Source organism: Marmota monax, unplaced genomic scaffold, assembly GCF_021218885.2.
Source record: "Marmota monax isolate L192 unplaced genomic scaffold, Marmota_monax_Labrador192_F-V1.1 WCK01_AAM20220418_F8-fsc00060, whole genome shotgun sequence".
Taxonomy (NCBI): Eukaryota; Metazoa; Chordata; class Mammalia; order Rodentia; family Sciuridae; genus Marmota; species Marmota monax.
Window position 1 is genome coordinate 308,121 of NW_026692826.1, and position 18,177 is coordinate 326,297.

General features: G+C 36.3%; 1 protein-coding gene across 1 annotated transcript in view; it reads left to right on the plus strand.

Moving 5' to 3' along the window:
- The window catches only part of Cdh7 (cadherin 7), a 126,924-nt gene that overhangs the window by 66,747 nt on the left and 42,000 nt on the right, over window positions 1-18,177 (plus strand). Inside the window, exon 7 of the mRNA XM_046448630.2 lies at window positions 15,778-16,031. Within this exon, the coding sequence (XP_046304586.1) occupies window positions 15,778-16,031 (254 nt within the window). The remainder of the gene's footprint in view (window positions 1-15,777; window positions 16,032-18,177) is intronic.

Here is an 18,177-nt window from a genome sequence, read left to right on the forward strand (position 1 = left end):
CTTCATAATTAAAAATAACTTGTTTTCTCCAGTGTTTCCTAACAGATGAATTACATCTAATTGTTCTTTGTTTGCTTATATAATGTCAATGATTTTTTGGAATAATTAAATACACCAGTGTATAGAATCTTAAGTAGCTATGAATGCCTAACATGTGTGAGACCCTAGGACTTGTCCCCAGCACAAAGAAAAGAAAAGAAGATAAGGAAGAAAGGAAGAAAGGAAGGAGGAAAGAAAAAAGGAAGGATGGAAGGAAGAAAGAAAGAAAATTTTCATAATTTTACTATTGTAGCATATATAGCCAAAAAATATTAATTCTTAATAAAAAAGAACAGTAACTTAGACTAAGAAATTATCAGTGATTAATTTCTGTCAAATACAGTTCCTCAAACTTGTTTTAATTTTGCTCTGGTGAAAGATTGATCTGGTTTCTGTTTTATCTTAAGACTAGAGATACATTTACTATATTGGGGCAAAACCTTTAGATTCTGAAAGTAAAGCCATCTGCTGCTACGGATAGCATGAGCCTGAGACTTGCAGCCTGCCAGGTTTGATGATCATCATCTTCTGAGTGCAGAGTGCAGCATATTGAGCCAGGTGCCGGAATCTTTACTGTTAGAAATGGGGGAAACCTACCACCAGCATGACAGAGACCCGCACGGTCCATTGGAAGTGCAGATTATTTCTGCATGGGAACGAATGGGAACAGAATCTCAGGGATGTTATTTTTTGCATGCTAAAACTCTTTGGTCTTAGCATTGTTAACTTTACACATTCCTTCTTCCCTTCACATTTTTATGTGTTTTTGAGTAAATAACAGTATTGGGGCTATTGCTTGGCATACATCAGCCTGACTCACTCTGACTCAAAACTCATTTATAAAAAATTATAATTTTTCATTTTCTGCTAATGTCTGTGTCTTGTAATACCTAAACTAAACTATCTAACTCATAACTCTCACCTATACTGAAATACACATTAGAAGTTCCTATATAAGAGAGGTTTAAAATAGTAGAAATCACAAATATACTTTTGCTATGGTTAGCAATTTTTTACTTGGAAAAAAATCATTCATGCTAAATTTATGTACTATGTCTAGCACTGTACTTAGTCCACAATAATCCAGGTTCATCCTGTTTATAAACCTGAAGCAAGATTCATATTCCAACTCCTTACCTGGACTTCGCAGATCCACTTGACTCCTAGGAAAATTCAGAATGGTATTTACCAGGTGTATATCCCACTGTTCTCCCATTACATTCAAATACCTAGAGTGGTGAACACTAAACTATTTAGATTCCTGGAAGTAATAGTGATGTTTTTCGATCTCTTCAGACATTTGCTTTTCCCATACACGTGTGCCCCTTCCATGATGGGAATTGCTCTAATAACGTGATGTTAATATCCCAGTTCTACAGATACCATGGTTTATTTTTTTTATAGATTTAGCTGTGACTGCAGGGATTTGGGTCAATGTCCAGGGCTTTGTAGAAGTATCCAAGAGAGCTCAGGCTCCAGGTGCCAGTCAACGGGTCAGTCCCACTGAGGCTCTAGGAATATGGAGATGTCCTGGAGATGGGGTTGACAAGGGGATGTCATCAGCAGGGTTCCTCAGCATTGCTCCCAGAGGTAGTCACAGTGCAGATTCACCATATGAGTTAGCATGCAGCATACTGAGAACCAGAACCAGGACATTGTAACTGGAGAAAATGTGAAAGGAAACGTGGACTCCAGGTGAGGCAGGGCAAGCTACCAGGCTCCTCATGCCTCTGTCTCAAGGCTGCTGCTAGCAAACAGGGAGGGGCAGGCACCATTCTCTGCAAGACGGCTGCTAATAAAGATGATAAGGAACTTTAGGAGTAGCGTCCATATATTACATGATGAGTAGAAGATTACTGCATTTGCTAATTTCTCTTCACCTTTATTCTTGGAACTGTTTGTGATAACCCTAATTCATTTCAAATATTTCACTTCATTTCAAAGGACTGTATTATAATAAGCATCAATGTTTCTGTAAAATGTCACTTGCCTGGTCCCAGACAAATAGCATACTCCTTCTTTCTCCTCCTGCCTTGTTCTCTCTTGCATTTCTCTCACATTGAAAACCTAAGTCATTTTTGTTTCTGTTTTTGCCCTTCCTGATCCATAGCATCTGATACTCATATGTTTTCTTTCTCTCTGACATTATCCTAAGCTTGGTTATCATTGCTCCACTTCTAAATAACTTCCACAGATCCTTAGCTCACGACCTGCTTCCAGCTTCTCAAGCCGTAAATCCCTCCTTTGATGGGGGTGGGGGTGGAGGGGTTGTTCAAAACTCAACATTATTTATTTTTATGATTTCATCTAGTTGTAAAAGAATCTACTTACACTGTAGAAATAAAAGTGATACAACCAAGAGGCAGGAAGATAGTTATTATAGAAAATGAGATCATACTTTCAAGATTCTAGGATAATTTATTAAAATGTGTTCAAATTAAAGAGAGTTTTCATTAATAACAGCAATAAAGTAAGTTAAAATCAATTTCTTCACTGTACTCACTTTATGACACCAGGAGCTGTGTAAAGAACACCCCTCCCTGTTTCACATCCCTAAACCCTGGATCCTAAAGAAAGGTGGCCTGCATCTGTAACCAAGGCGAGCTTCCCCCTTCAACACAGGGCACGGACCCAATGGCGTATCTATTCTCTGCTTAAAATGTTGTCATTAAGCTTTCTTTGGAGTGATCTTTTTAGAATTAGAGAAGTCTGTCCTTGAGATCTTCTGTCTGAAGTAACAACTCTTTGTGGCTCTAAAACGTCAGGATTTTAATTTTCAATTCTTTTCATCAAGATTTTGATAAACTTTGGATCTACAATACACCCTAGATAAACATTTCAGAGACTCCCACAGGTACCTGAGTGTGCAAAACAGGGCAGGAGTTACCTGAGTCCAGTACTTTCCCCGTACCATGAAATAGTGGAATCATCTGTGAAATTTGGAATGGATTTTTGAATTGAAGTTACAAGAGCGTCTTGTCTAAAACTAAGAAATTCTGAAATTAGACAAATACCATTACTTTCCCTCATTTCCAGAATATGTTTACGTTGTTGCCGACATGAGCAGTAGGATAGTGTGGGCGGCCCACCAGGATGAACCCTTTCTGTGTAGGTCTTCCAGTCCCTTCGGGATGTAGGCAGACGTTTATGACTAGGCTGAGAAGATGTTGACAAGATTTTTGTAAAAGACTCTCATTTGTTTGTTCGGATGGTTCTGACAGTGTAAGGATTACTTCACATTTATATTAGAGAGTTTCAATGTCCATTTGGATACAGTAAATTTTAATGGGATTGTGTTTTTACCTGTGGTACAAGCTTGATAACCACTTGGACTTATTTTTCTACATAGTATAATAAAAATCTTTAGTCCAAATTTTTCATTAGCAATATATCACCATAGGTATAATGAAATCATTCTAGTTTGAGCAAATTATTATCATATTTTGAAACATTTATGCATACTACCTTTAAATATAGGATGAACTCAGGAGTAGGGAAGAGCCACAGAGAAGCAATATTTATTTATTTTTTTAAAGATGTTCAAACAAACAAACAAACAAAAATAGATTGTGAATGATTACCTTTAAATATGCTTTACTATGTTTTCTGGAAAAGCTTTCCTATGATCAAATGTGCAGAAATCACAAAGATAAATATTTGTACACATAGTCCTATAGATAAGTTTTTCATAATCTAATCACCACACTATTCATTAAGAATAAATGACTATGTAGTATAAATGTGAAAAATGATAATTAAACTGCAGTATTCAACACTATTGTTATAACTTGGCAATTTATGAATGTGTCTATGATAAAATTTACAACCAGTAACATAGGGATTCAAAATTCACAAAGTGTAAACATAAGTATTATCCCTCCTGAGTGAAAACTATGTTTTCCATTCCACCTAGAATTCTTTCATTTTACGTTTCTGTGTCATAATTTACAACTTAGGAACTTTAGTCTTTCATGTTTTTCCTTTGAGATGCAGCAATTCTTCCTTTAATGTACTTCAGTTTTCAATATAAAACCTCAGTTGGGATTAAATATGGAATTATTCTCCTACAAAATGCATTACTATAGAGCTAGGGTACAGTAAAAAATGAGCATTTTCAAAATGTATTTCCAGTGAAGGATAACCACTAACCAGTCTTTAGCTCATGATAGCCTGGTTTGAGCCTTGTATAGTGACACTATCAAGATAACATGCTTAAGTTTCCTTTAGACAATTCTTCTCTGCTGTCTTTGTAATCTCTTCACATCCATACCCTAAAGAGGAATGAATGGAGTCAAAATAAGGAAACACTCTTATTGACATATTGATAATGCTAGCGACTCCCACTGCTGTGGGTGAAGAAAAGTCTTGAATTGCAATGTCCCTTCACCCTCAGCTGAGCTGCAGGGATCTCTAATACTTGGGGTTGACTCGCCCGTATTGAAATTTGTCTTTTTCATGCTACTTGCAATAATAAGGGGCTGCTTTTCAAAGTCAGGTGTATGTTTCACTATTTTCAAAACTGCTTCTGATGTGTGGTGGAGGAAAATCAAACCACTGACATTTCCAGTGTACTTTTCTTCCCCTCATTAAATTTTTTCTTTCAAAGCTTTTATTCAATTAATTCAGCTGCTGAAGATGCATATTTCTCAAAGCGGATCAAAATATTTCTCCCTTCTGACAGCGGAAAAAGCATAAATTTCGGATTATTTAAAGGCTGAAATATAAGATTAGTACACTTATTTTAATTTGGTGGACTGCTGAATTTTTGACTGTGTTTTCCATCTTTTGCAGATCACTTTTACTATATAGATGTAGGTACAACCCCCACATCCACATCATCATTATGCACGTATGCTCATGTGCGCAGGCTTATAATCTGCTTATTACAATGTAAACTTAACTATGCTAGAATATTCAAGTTTAGAGATACAATTCAGCTTTTGTAAAAAAAATAAAAGAATGAACATTCTTTGAAGTAAGTTGACATTAATCTAAATTTCAACACTTGATAGACATGATCAAAAGACACAAAGACTTTGCTCACTTAGAAGTATTTTCTACTTTCTTCGATTTTGACAGTTATCATAGCAATGTTCTCACAGTATGCGTGTGTAAAAGACGTTTCCAGTGAGCCCATTATGAAATTTATTTGACTTAATGCAAGCCACAGATAACATAAAATTGTCCTTACTTCTGTCTCTTGCCATGGCATATTGATTCCTAGATCAGTTTCGGTGGGTTAGAATCCCAAGAAAGAGATATTTAAGAAACAGATCTGAAAGGATTAGTGACAATGTAAGCAAGGTCAAAGGGAGAATTTAATGGCAAAACCAATGTTCGAGTTTAAGTAACTAGACCAATGTTTTTTCCCTTAAATATGAAAATCATCAGCATGGCTCGCAACATGCTACCTTTGACATACCTTCCATATGTAGGAGGTCATGAAGAAATGTGAGAAGCTCAAGGATGAGTCCAAAGTACAACTCATGGCTAGGAGTCACTTGCACATGCAAGGCATCAACACTGCAGGAACAACCTAGAATATCAGCAGAACAAATGCATACACTGAGGAAAAGAAGGCTATAGAGATTTCTTGGTCAAAGTTAAAAATTTAAGTTGCAGAGCAGAAAAAGCCTCAAAGAAGGCAATTTTGTTTTTCATTCTTCCAGGATTAAAGTTTTTTTAAGAGAAGTTAAATATAACTGATCAACAAAGCTAACAAATAATAAAGCTGAGAAATAACTTTTAAGGAAAAACATTTAGAAGAATTCAGTGATTCAAGCTCTTGGTAAATTCAAAGCCATGTGCAGATCCGACCTCTCCTCTACTGTTTAACTTGGCCATTTCAAGAATATTTAGTGCATTGCCTTTGGGTATATTATCATCCATGCCAAATGCAGAAGTTACCAATACTCCATATCAATTATGTACTGCTCCTTAATAAATTATGCCGAAAACCAGTGTGTTAACGTGACAACCTGTCTTTAGTTCATGATTTTGTGAGTCAACAATTTGCCTGGCTCAGTAGAGTGATTTTTCTGTTGGTCTTGGGTGGGCTCCCCAACTACTGGTCAGCTTGTTGGCTCTGCCTCTGTATAGGTGGTGGTCTACCTGGCAGAGCATCAAGGGGTGCTGGACATTTTTCTCTCATCAGACAGTGGCTAACCTGGGCTTGTTCCATGAATGGCAAGAACAGAAGGCACATGGTGTCTTGAACCTGATATCCAAAATCCATACATCATTATTTCTGCCACTTTACCTCATTCAAAGCTAGAAAAGGGACATCCCAGATTCAAAGAGGGTACTAGATGCAAAAGAAGAAGCTACAAACTATATGGACACAGGAATACTAGTTAAAGAAAATAAATGGGTTTCATTGTGGCATCTTCATGCATATGTATGACATATTTGATCAAATTAATTCCCCCTTACCTCCCATTGTCTTCTCTGCCCTCCTCCCCTGATCCTCTGCCTCTATACTAGAAGTTTCATTTCAGAAAAAACAAAACAAAACAAAACAAAACATTTTGAGTCTCAGCTATGCTCCAGAGAGATGAAATGACATTCATGTTACACTTACATGGAATGGCAAAGGGAAGGCTGCATTTCAGGCCTGCAAATTTCCACAATTGTCCCTCCTCCTCTGTCATCCTAACTTAAAGGGTAATTGGTTAGATCAAGATCAATTAGTATCTGCCACTGTTGATGAAAATTCCCAGGAAAGCATATGGTAAGCTTTAGGTCATAATCTGAATTCAGCTTCCCTGAAGTGAGCCCTTGTGTGTAAGTCACTGGGCACAGTCAATAGGGCATGCTGGGAAATTCAGACCTCAGCTTAATAAGGAAGTGCCAATCAGGTTTTCAATTGGGGGTGGAAATATATGGTGATTTTCAAGGCTTGCTTTCTATTTTGTGTTACAAAATCAAAACAGACTAGCTAAATTCACTTTAGGAGTTTAAGGTAAATAAAATACTGACCTCCCTAGAACACACAGGGAACCTGCGAATATTTCACTTCACAGGCAAAAGGAAATCTTTAGGTGTGACTAAGTTAAGGATCTCCAGATACGGATATTATTCTGGATCATGTGATTTGCCTCAATATTTAATCACAAAGGTCCTCATAAGGGATGCAGGATGGATCTGAGTCAGAAAAAGAAGGCATGGTACCAGAACCAGGGGCTGAAGTGCTGAACTTTAAGATGCGGGTAGGGGCCATGAGTCAAAAATCCTTGCTGCCTCTGGATGTTGGAGGATTCTCCCCGATTATAGAGGAAAACAGCCCTGCCAGTGCTTTCATCTTCAATTTCCACTCTCCAAAACTTTAAAACGACATATTTATCATTGTTGAGCCACTAAGTTTGTGGCAATTTGTCATCATAGCCATAAGAACTTGGTACAGAAGACAAACTGGGACATTTCCGTCGGGGTGGAAGCTTATCCAGACAACAGGACATAAAAGAGATTGAAAGATGTCCATTTCACTAAATATGGGAAAGAATCTGGACAGGCTGAGCCCACCATTCACTATTTTAAAATAGTGTATTATGACAGGAGACACCTTGGTGATCACAGCCCAGCGTTTCCCTCTTGGGCTCACCGTTCGCAAGAGCTGGCTTGTTTCTACCTCGGGTCTACAGCGCTGTTTCCACCTTGTTCCTCTGTTGTCCTCCTGTATACCCTTCTGCTCGACGGACCTTAGATGACCTGCTTCACACTCCCCATTTGTTCTGATTACTCTTACTGATCTGGGGAAACACACCTGCTGAAGCTCACTGCCAAGGTTACTGGCTGCCTGACTATGAGTAGGAAATTCAAACTCCCCCTGACTCTGTTGCCAGATCTGTCCAAAAGATCTGTCCAAACCCGTATCAATATATAGGATTTTATAACTTGTCATGAGTCAGTGAGTCGTGAGTAGTTAATGGGCTAATACTGTAAAAACCCCTACAACAAAGTCTACAAATGGTAAGAACTATGAAAATATGTGTGATTAATAAAAAATATATTTAGCAGTTTGGATGCAACCTCTTTGAAATAAGTCCAAATAAAAATATGAAACATGCTTAGCATTTAAGTTGGTATATATAGACTTGGGAAAAAAATACATTGGCAAATGGGATATCATGTTTTGATATCAACTTGAATGCTTTTAAAAATATTTGGGGCTCAAATATCTAGGTTAAAATGCTAATTCGAATACTCACGGAATATTTGTGATGGATACTAGCTCTAGGTAATGAAAAGAATAATTACTAGTATTTATACACTTGTTTTATTTGTAAAACCTTGAGATAATTTAATGCTTTGGAATAAAAAGAAAAAAAAAACTTTGCAGTTGTTCAAAATGCTTTTGTACCAATTTGCTAATAGCACCAGGCACTCTTTAAGTACTAGCAGTAGTTTGTTTGCAAAATGTGTGTGTTTGTTTATATATTGTCCTGATAATCAGTTGTGTTAAAATATAGTTTTTAAAAATGTTAAAATAATGATTTTCTTACAAATGTAAAATAGACATGGAGACACCAGTAACATATTTTGCTCAGTATAAATTTTCTTATATTTTATTTTAATTTTTTTTCTAGATAATTATTTTGGCCTCAGACTTTTTGGTTGTTGTATTGAGCAATCTGTGTATCTATTTATATTCAAGACAATTTTCACCTACTATAGATATGTGAGAATAATAATTTTGGGGTCCTGTCTTAAGAATCTGTCCAATGAGATTGGGACAGATATGAAAGTATCAGTCCCCCCTGAAATGGACAACACAGAGCTGGCCAGACCTCCAAAATAGTGTTGTAGGATTTCTTCTTTAGATACTATCTTTCCCGTCTCTATAAAAACAATTCTCATATTCATCTGGATGTAAGTCTTATGATATACAAAAATTGCAGGACAAACCCTCTAGTTATTAAAATCACTTCAAGATGTCAAAGCATAGCACAAACTGGATAAAATTACACAGACAAGGAAGACTTCATTCAAGGCTATGGCAATGGAGAGACAGACAGACTCAGTCCAAATTCAACTCTGCAAGACAAAGAACTGGAGTTTTGAAGAGTTGGAATTGGAAAGGAGGATCAAAGGACATTTGTGTTTTGGGCTTCACCCAAATTGAAAGAAAATTTTGCATCTTTACACAAGAAGTAATTTTATAAGATAACAGGAACCCTGTTTTTAGGCACCCACCCTTCCATGGAAACGGGGTACCAGGGCTCTGCTTTCCTTGATGATTATATTTGAAGGTGATTGCTTCTGGGTCCCTGAAAGCTACGCTCCTGGGTTATGAAAATGGCAAGTCAATTCTTTTAAAATTTACAGAGAAAGAATTTAGAGTGACAGGTTTTCTTAAGTAAATTCTCTATAAAAAGGGGGGTCAGAAGAAGCCTGTTTAAACTTACCAAACTAGGGGAACATAAGGCATTCTCTGTCATAGAGGGAAGGAAGAACACAAGAGCAGTAGTGCAGTTGTGCATAATAAAGAGGGTGTGCTTTGCTTTTGGAATGTCCTTGGGGATAAATGTGGAGCTGTTATCTTAGTATGTAAATGTACAGAATTATCCTTGCTGAGATATCTTATCCAAGGTTGTAGATCACTTTTAGGATCCTGAAGAGTCAATATATTTAGACCAAAATTATCATAAAATGAGTTATAATACAAGGTCATTTTTTTCTATAGGTATGGTCTCATTTATGACCATTTACCTAGGAAAAAAACAATATTTATATTTATAATCATTTTATCTAGAAGTAAGGAGGATATTGAAAGCTACAGAATGTGCTTAATCTAAAAGATGGCTGAAATCTCCAGTGGGGAAAATAATACTTCTAAAGATGATAGACATTGAGTCTTTGTACGAATTTGGCAACAAACTTAAGGCATGTAGATACGTGCATGCACACTAACCAGCCCTGATGGTACCAATCTAGGGGTTAGAGAGAACAAAATGAAAAATTTCCATGGGGTTTAATTTGGGCCAATTCCTAAAATATCAACAGCAGCATCGCCCAAAGGTTCCAGATCTAAAAGGAGGTCATATAGTTTAATGGGAGTTTATTTGGCTATAGACCAGAAGCCAAGCTATATGAAAAAAGAAAATGCATTACAATGATTTTATTCAACAATTTCAAGTTTATGTAGGATTGCAAAAGCTAAAAATGGCAAGGGGAACTTTGGGGACTCCGCAATTTCTGGGAGGGTTTTTTTTTCCCCCCACCAATTAATATTATAAACTGACTTTGCTAAACATAGATCTGGGTTATTAGAAAGGAAATAAAGATGAAAAACATAGAGTATTTTATTTTTAAAAAACTTTTTTGTTTTCTAGCTTTTAAAATTTTTTCTATTGCTGTGGTTTCACAGGATACTGCATAGGAAAAGGGGGAACCTTCTTCATCTGAGAATTTGTCTTTATTTTCTATTTACCCAAATTCAGCAGAAATTATAATAATAATAATTATAACACCATAATAAATATGTAACAGCAGATATGTATGCAGTGATCACTCTATCTGCCACTGTGCTAGCTGTTATACATTTCTAAACAATTTGCAGACCTCTGAGGCTAGTGAGCTAGTCAAGTACATAGACATGATGAGGTATAGTCTGAGGCCCTAATTGCTCTCGGAGATTCAAGAATGCCTGCTTGATGGAGCAGGAAGGAAATGGGTGCTGCATGTACATGGCCATGAGTTCATTTAGTCCCTAAACATGGACTTTTTGAGGTTCCTCTAGAACTGTTGGCTGTCTTATTTTCATATCAATTGAAATCACCATATTAGTCCATTCAAACTGCTATAACAAAAACACCATAGACTAGACATTTAAAGAATAGAACTGATTCTCATAGCTCTGGAAGCTGGGAAGTCCAAAATCAAGTTAGAATGAGGGTCTTGTGAGATCTTCCTGGTTCATAGGTGGCTGTCTACTTTATTTTTTTATTTTAATTTTTTAATTTGTTCTTTTTAGTTATACATGACAGTAGGAAGTACTTTGGCATACTATACATATATGGAGTATAATTCCACATTCTTCTAGTTATACAAGATGTGGAATTACATGGATCCTGTGTTCATATATGCATACAGGAAATTAATGTCTGATTCATTCTTGTATCTTTCCTATTTCCATTTCCCCTCCCTACCCTTCATTCCTCTTTGTCTTATCCAAAGTACTGCTATTCTTACCTAGCCTCATTCCCTTATTGTGAGTTAGCATTCACATATCAGAGAGAATATTTGGCCTTTGGTTTTTGGGGATTGACTTATTTCACTTAGCATGGTATTCTCCAGTTCCATCATTGACAGGCAAATACCATAATTTCATTCTTCTTTATGGCTGAGTAATATCCCATTGTGAATATGCATCACATATTCTTTATCCATTCATCTGCTGAAGAGCACCTACGCTAATTCTATAGTTTAGCTATTGTGAATTGAGCTGCTATAAACATTGATTATGCTGAGTCACTGTACTATACAGATTTTAAGTCCTTTGGGTATAAACCAAGCAATGGAATAACTGGGTCAAATGGTGATTCTATTCTAAGTTTTCTGAGGAGTCTCCACACTGCTTTCCAGAATGGTTGCATCAATTCATAGTCCCACCAGCAATGTGTAAGTCTTCCTTTTTCCTCACATCCTTGCTAACATTTATTGTTACTTGTATTCTAGATGGCCATCACCTTCTTAACCACATCCTTCCATGGTAGAAAGAGTCAGAATTCTCTGTGGTCTAACTTATTAGGATAATGTTACCTTTTGTGAGCTCTCCATCCTCAAAACCTAATCACATCTCTACCATCCCCTTAGGGGCTAATGTTTCAGCATAAGAATTTGGGAGAGACATAAATATTAAACAATCCCAAAGTACTAATTTGCATTTCTGAAATTCATGTTAAACAGTTGTGCAAAGTGACTTGTTCATAGGTAGCTCTTATTACAGTGTTCTGCTATTACTGAGATAAGTACATGATGGACATATTCATAAAGAAGGTGATATTCTCTAAAAGAGTCCACTAAGAGGAATGGGAAAGTTATATGAGAAAGAGGGAACAATGTGTATAATATGCAGAAACAGACAACGTGCACTTTTTATAGTGAATAGATCATTCCAATTACATCATAAAGCATAGAAGGAAGAGGTGGCCAATCAAGGAGGCCTTGAATGGCAGCCTCACTCAGGTGGTCTCCTTCAACCAGGGGTTGGCAGAATTATGCCTGCCTGCTTCTGTTTGAACCATTAGCTAAGGGTGGTTTTCTATTTTTAAATAACTGAAAAAAAAAAAAATCTAAGGATGAATGTCTTGGGACTATGTGAAAGTCATGGAGAATTTAGGTGTCAGGGTTTATACGTGAAGTATCACTGTCAACCACTGGACTCATTCCTTTGCGTGTGACTGACAGCATATGGCCTGCACGGCCCAATGTGTATAATCCGGCCCTCTACAGAAAATGTTGCAGACCCTAGCCTTAGATATAATCTTATTTTAATACTAAATTTCATCATCTTTGGCGACTACAAGTTCAGAGAATGCAATTTTTTAGTTTGGGTTAACAATATGGCGGACATACTGCTTCTTATCTTCATGTCTCTGACATTGATTTCCTGACAGATGAGAAAGGGACACCCATAGGTCCCACAGTAACTCTGTGTGGCTTCACTGTCTGGACCTTTGGGACTCATGTTTGATTTCCAGGATTATTAATCCTAGTTATTGTTTGCTCTTGTGGACTGCAAAGCAATGAACTTTGGTTGAGTTTCCAAATACATATGTAGTCTCCAACTCCATGTAGTTTGAAGCATTAAAGAGATCTGTTGAGACCTCACCTTTCTTTCCCCTTCCTCTTTCTCCTCAAGTGTCTTTTCTTCTTGATGTTGATGTTGTTTTTGCATAAGCCTGATAATTAAATCTGATAGTTGTAGAATGTATTACTCACATGGAAATCAATAATGATAAATATACACAAATTAAAATTTTATTACTAAAAATATTTTCTTCAATTTGTTTAACAATCCTATCCATCACAGTACTCCCCTTTCTGAAAACTCCATCTCTGTTTTATTCTGATATGCTTTGAAAATACTTTTATGTAGCAATTCCTTTTGTCTGCAATCTTGATTCATAGCCTTTCATATGAATTCTTTTATTGCTCTATTTTCATAATAGCTTTTAGGCAACCAATCATTGTGCAAAACATTGTGTTTCTACATGAGCTTGTGGCATCCAGATGTCTATGCCTCATATTGCTGCCTTTCAGACAGGTTTAAAAAAAAATAGTTGCTATAAAATAATTGCATTCTCTTCTGTAGTAAATTTTAAATTATTCTTTCATAAATGAGACAAACTTTTGCTTAAGTATAGAAAGACTTGTTGTCCTTTTTTAAACTGCTGAAAACCTGAAAGAATGTCTTCAAGGTTGTTCTGCATTTCATATTGATTTAAGAGATGGCAAATGGGATTTTTTAGAGACTTCTTATTATATATATATACACATAATGTTTGAATATGAAATTTTTCTTCAATTAGTCATTTTATAAGGAATAATAAAAGAACAAACTGAGGTTGTTATACAAACTACCAACAAGAATGTTTAGATTTCTCAGTAAATTCTTCCAAGTGAGAATGCTTTACTTTAGCGCTGTGGATGTAGCTCAGTGGTAGCACAAGGCCCTGGGTTCAATCCCTAGTACTAGGAGTGCTTTGCTTTCTCCACAGTAATTTCCAAAATAAATGTAGAATTTATGTATAGGCCCCAGAAAATTTCACTGACCGGGTTCAGTTTATCAAAAGAAGATTTGCCTCAGAATTATCTGATGAATGTTATAATGCATACTTGTGACTCATCCTAGTTCTGGAATAAAACCCTCTTGGAAGGGGCTAGGCATGTTAGGAATAAAAGTCCTCTGGATAGAACCAGGTTCAGACAATAAACAAACAAACAAAGGGTGTTTCATGAAGATCATGGCATTTGCTTTATGACCCTACCATGTGCCCTAGCATTTCTACATGAAACCTCAGATGAGACTTTAAACATTTTTATTTTTGTCTTTGTTTTCATTCTGGAGAAAGTCTATAAATTTTTTTTTTTGGGGGGGGGTTCAAGAATTAAAATACATTTGATTTTGTTTCATCTCCCATCTCCCACTTGACTATTAGGTTCTCTGGGCAAAAGGTATAGTTCAATTTTAATGCTTTTGTGGGCTGAATGCTGCATTCTGTTCTCACCCCCCCCCCGACCCCCTGGCAATTCAACAAGAATTTATTGAGCCTTCTCTGTTCACCAAAGCATATCAGGTGCTTGGGGTAATAGGGATGAACAAAACCAGCCAGGTTGACAATCTAGTGAAAAGAGATAAATACACATTTCAGCCCGTGCTCTCTGGTCTGTATATTGTAAACATTTTGTGTATCGATTTATGTGTTTTCCCCTTATATTAATGAGAGATGAGTCATGGAATCTCTTTATATAATATTTGTGATATCATTTGTATGCCCATGTATAATGTGTATTGATACATAAATGCATCACTATAAGTAAAAGAAGTATATAGTTTATATACTATAGTATCTCTTATATACATAATATAATTTATATATCCCATTTTTATTTCGTTAGGTACATTTTAAAATATATTTTGCTTGAGATCATATGTTTCAGGGCTAAGTTGGAATATGCATGCCCACCTATGTGCCCACACATGGTGGGTAAATTTGGATTACGAATCTCAGCATTGCACATTGGCTCATTTTTTTCAATGATTTCTGTCCAGTGACTATAATTAAATATCATTTAACTGTATTTCTTTCAATTTCTTTATTATTATTAATTATTTTTGTTTTACCTCATCAAATATATTTTGGAACAGTCTTTCAGTGGTGAGATTGAGAATGTCATAAAACGATGCTGTTTTCTGGGTTCTTTGGAGAAAGACAAGGTTATTGTCACGTATTATATATAGAATTATTATTTTAGTCACAGATGATGCTTCACTTACTAGTCCTTGCCGTCCTTTTAAGCTCCTAATGTTCTGTCCCGTTCACCATCTTTAGGAAACATTTTAGCATGCTAATCCTCTTATAAATTTAAATACAGAGTGAAGATTCTGGAATGTAACTGTCAATCATCTAAAAAAAAATAAAACGAGAGTGTTTGTTAATCGAGAAATAATGAAGGTAGACATGACAGGTGATTCCTGGAGAAGAATCAAATCAGCAGTGTTTGCAACCTGGTCAGGCTCACTAAATCCCACCTGCTGCAGAGGCTGCTTACTTGGTCCAGCCTAGCTCAGGATCCTAATATAGTCACCCTGAGTCACTGACCTTATGAACAATGAGAAATTGAAAGGAAAGCTGTTTTTTTCTTCCTTTTTAACACGTACCTTGAGTTGTACCGATGAATTACACGGTCGAAGAACATATTTGTATTGATGTCATATTGGAAAATAGTTTAGAATCTGGTGGGCTATCTTACAAATAACGTTCTGAAGTTGTGAATCTGTCCCTGAGACGCACGGCAGCAGAGTGATTAAGTTAGCTCAAAAGCACTTACCATTGTCTGGGAGCCAGGAGAGCACAAGGACTGATTGGCATTATGACTTATTATTTGTGAATGCTGATGGTGCATATTCATGGCAGAGTCCTTTGGATGCTTATTGACATTCATAAATGAAAAGGCTCTGCTTTGCTGACTCTCTAATTGGTAATTTAATTTCTCTAATACCTTTCTTTACAGGAACTGGATTTTGAAGCCAAAACAAGTTACACACTACGAATAGAAGCTGCAAATAAAGATGCCGACCCCCGGTTTCTAAGCTTGGGGCCATTCAGTGACACAACCACCGTGAAGATAATTGTAGAAGACGTGGATGAGCCTCCCGTGTTTTCTTCGCCCTTGTACCCCATGGAGGTCTCAGAAGCTACCCAAGTTGGCAATATCATTGGCACTGTAGCCGCTCATGACCCAGATTCTTCCAACAGCCCTGTGAGGTAAAAGCTCATGTTCTACCATTTTCCATCAATGTCCCTGTATTCATGACACATGTTCTCATGTTATGATTCTTTTTTCTTCACAGTAAATAAAAACTAAGTATTTAAATGTAGGGATCTGTTCTGATCCTGGTTCAGTTCCATAGCAGCAGAACTGAACCAGGATCAGAACAATCCAATATTTTACCAATTCAAAATGTCACCTGACTACCCAGGGCCATTGTTCAGCAGCAGTATTTTTAGGCACCCATTGTTACCCACAAACCATAGCCAGTGTTTTTACTCAATTATCCTGAACCTCTTTCAAAACAAACTGTGTGTGGCTGTGACAAGCATGTCCTAGTTGTAAGGTGGATATGAAAAGATACAGGGGAAACTATTTAAATTAGGGACTGAGTTTTGAACAAGTCTTTTTCATATTGGTCTATTTGAATATTATTTTATTGTTTATATTTATAAAATAAGATGATACCCTTTCTATGCATAAAGACTATTTTAAATACCCTTCCAATTCTCTTTTATATAGAATAGGCACATGGTTACAATCCAATAATCTCTTCAGGCATTTCAAAATATCTTAACATTCCTTTTTGCCTTTTTTAAGTACGGGTAAATTTACAATCTAAGTCTGTCTGTGTGTTTGTGTGTGTGCATGTATGTGATAAGTGATTATTATTTTGGGGGGTGGTGAATATTATAAATAACACAGGAAAAAGGAGACAGATACTTTGTTAATTACCTTGGGTTTGTAAGACACTTAACTTTTAAATATGAAAATGTAATTTTTCAAGACAAAAACTAAATTTAGATTTCATTGGTATTCAACAATGGTTAGTGCTTTAGAGCTAAATCTGGACATTACTAAAAGTCAGCATGATATATATAATTTATATCATTCTCATCTCCCTTGTGAGATCATTTTATGTATGTCACAGATTAGTTTGCTCCTTTTCTTCTCTTTCCTTCACATTAATAGAGCCAAGTACAGAATGCAGTCAGAGTGTCCCTATCTGTACTGTAAATTGGAGGCAAAGGGATGCCAGTGCTCTTTCATGTGGTGATTTTTAACCACATCTAAGAATGTAGTCTGTCCCTGATACAACTGTGAGTCACAAATGCACCACACAGAGTAATCCCCATAACAGTTCAGCTTTCATTGTCAGCCCATACACCAAGGCATGCTGATTTGGACAAGCTTGAATTTAGGTTCCTTATACCACTCCTTGTCTTGGGATTGCACTTAAGTGTCTGGACCTGTAAACCCTCAACAACAGCAACATTACAGGTACTGGTCAGCTCCAGAGGATTGTGTGACTTCTGCTCAAATTACTTAACATAATGGAGAGAAAGACAGATATGCTTTTTTAAAGTTTTTTGAGAGTCTGATAAAAGAGGCACACTAATGTATGGATTGATTACACTGATATTTCTCATCTTGTTTCTTGATTTTTCTTTACTCACTCACTTGTGTAGGAGCTCCCTGTCGTATCTCTTCCAAGAAATTCTTCTTTTATTATATTTTGTTTGGGAAAAATTCATAGTAATATTGCACATTAAATTGAGGAAAATAAGGAAGAATAGGCCCAACTGTATAGTTACTTATGTTTGAGATGAAGTGAGCTCCAGGACTGTTCTTTGTAGCACAGAAAAAGCCAGACTGTTGGTTTTGGAGGCCAAGATCTTCATGCCTTTTATCAGTGAAAGAGTATCTGATTGGCCCTATCTTTTATCTTGTTTTTATTGAATTTTTTTTAAGTAATAAAAGTGACATGAAATTTCAGGTTAGTACTAGCTTACAGCATTATCTCCCAGATAGAGTGATAGACTTTTTTCTCATATGAATTAGAATTGGGGGTGTAGGGGGGGTTTAGTAGGGGGTTGTATATTTCCTTGTTTTTTTGTGGAATTAATTTCTAAACATATATGTTTAATACCAATATACTTGAAGTACTTGTTTATTTTACCCTACTTCCCATAAGGTCAGCATAGCAGGCATTCATAGCTAATATTTCTTGTTTCGGATTTGTATCTCAAGTATTTCTCCTCCCTTATCCCATTATGAACACTTTAAGAAGCCCATCCCATCATTTTATAGTTTATGAAGATATGCTTAACACTTGTGCAGTCTCTGAAAACTGGTTATCTA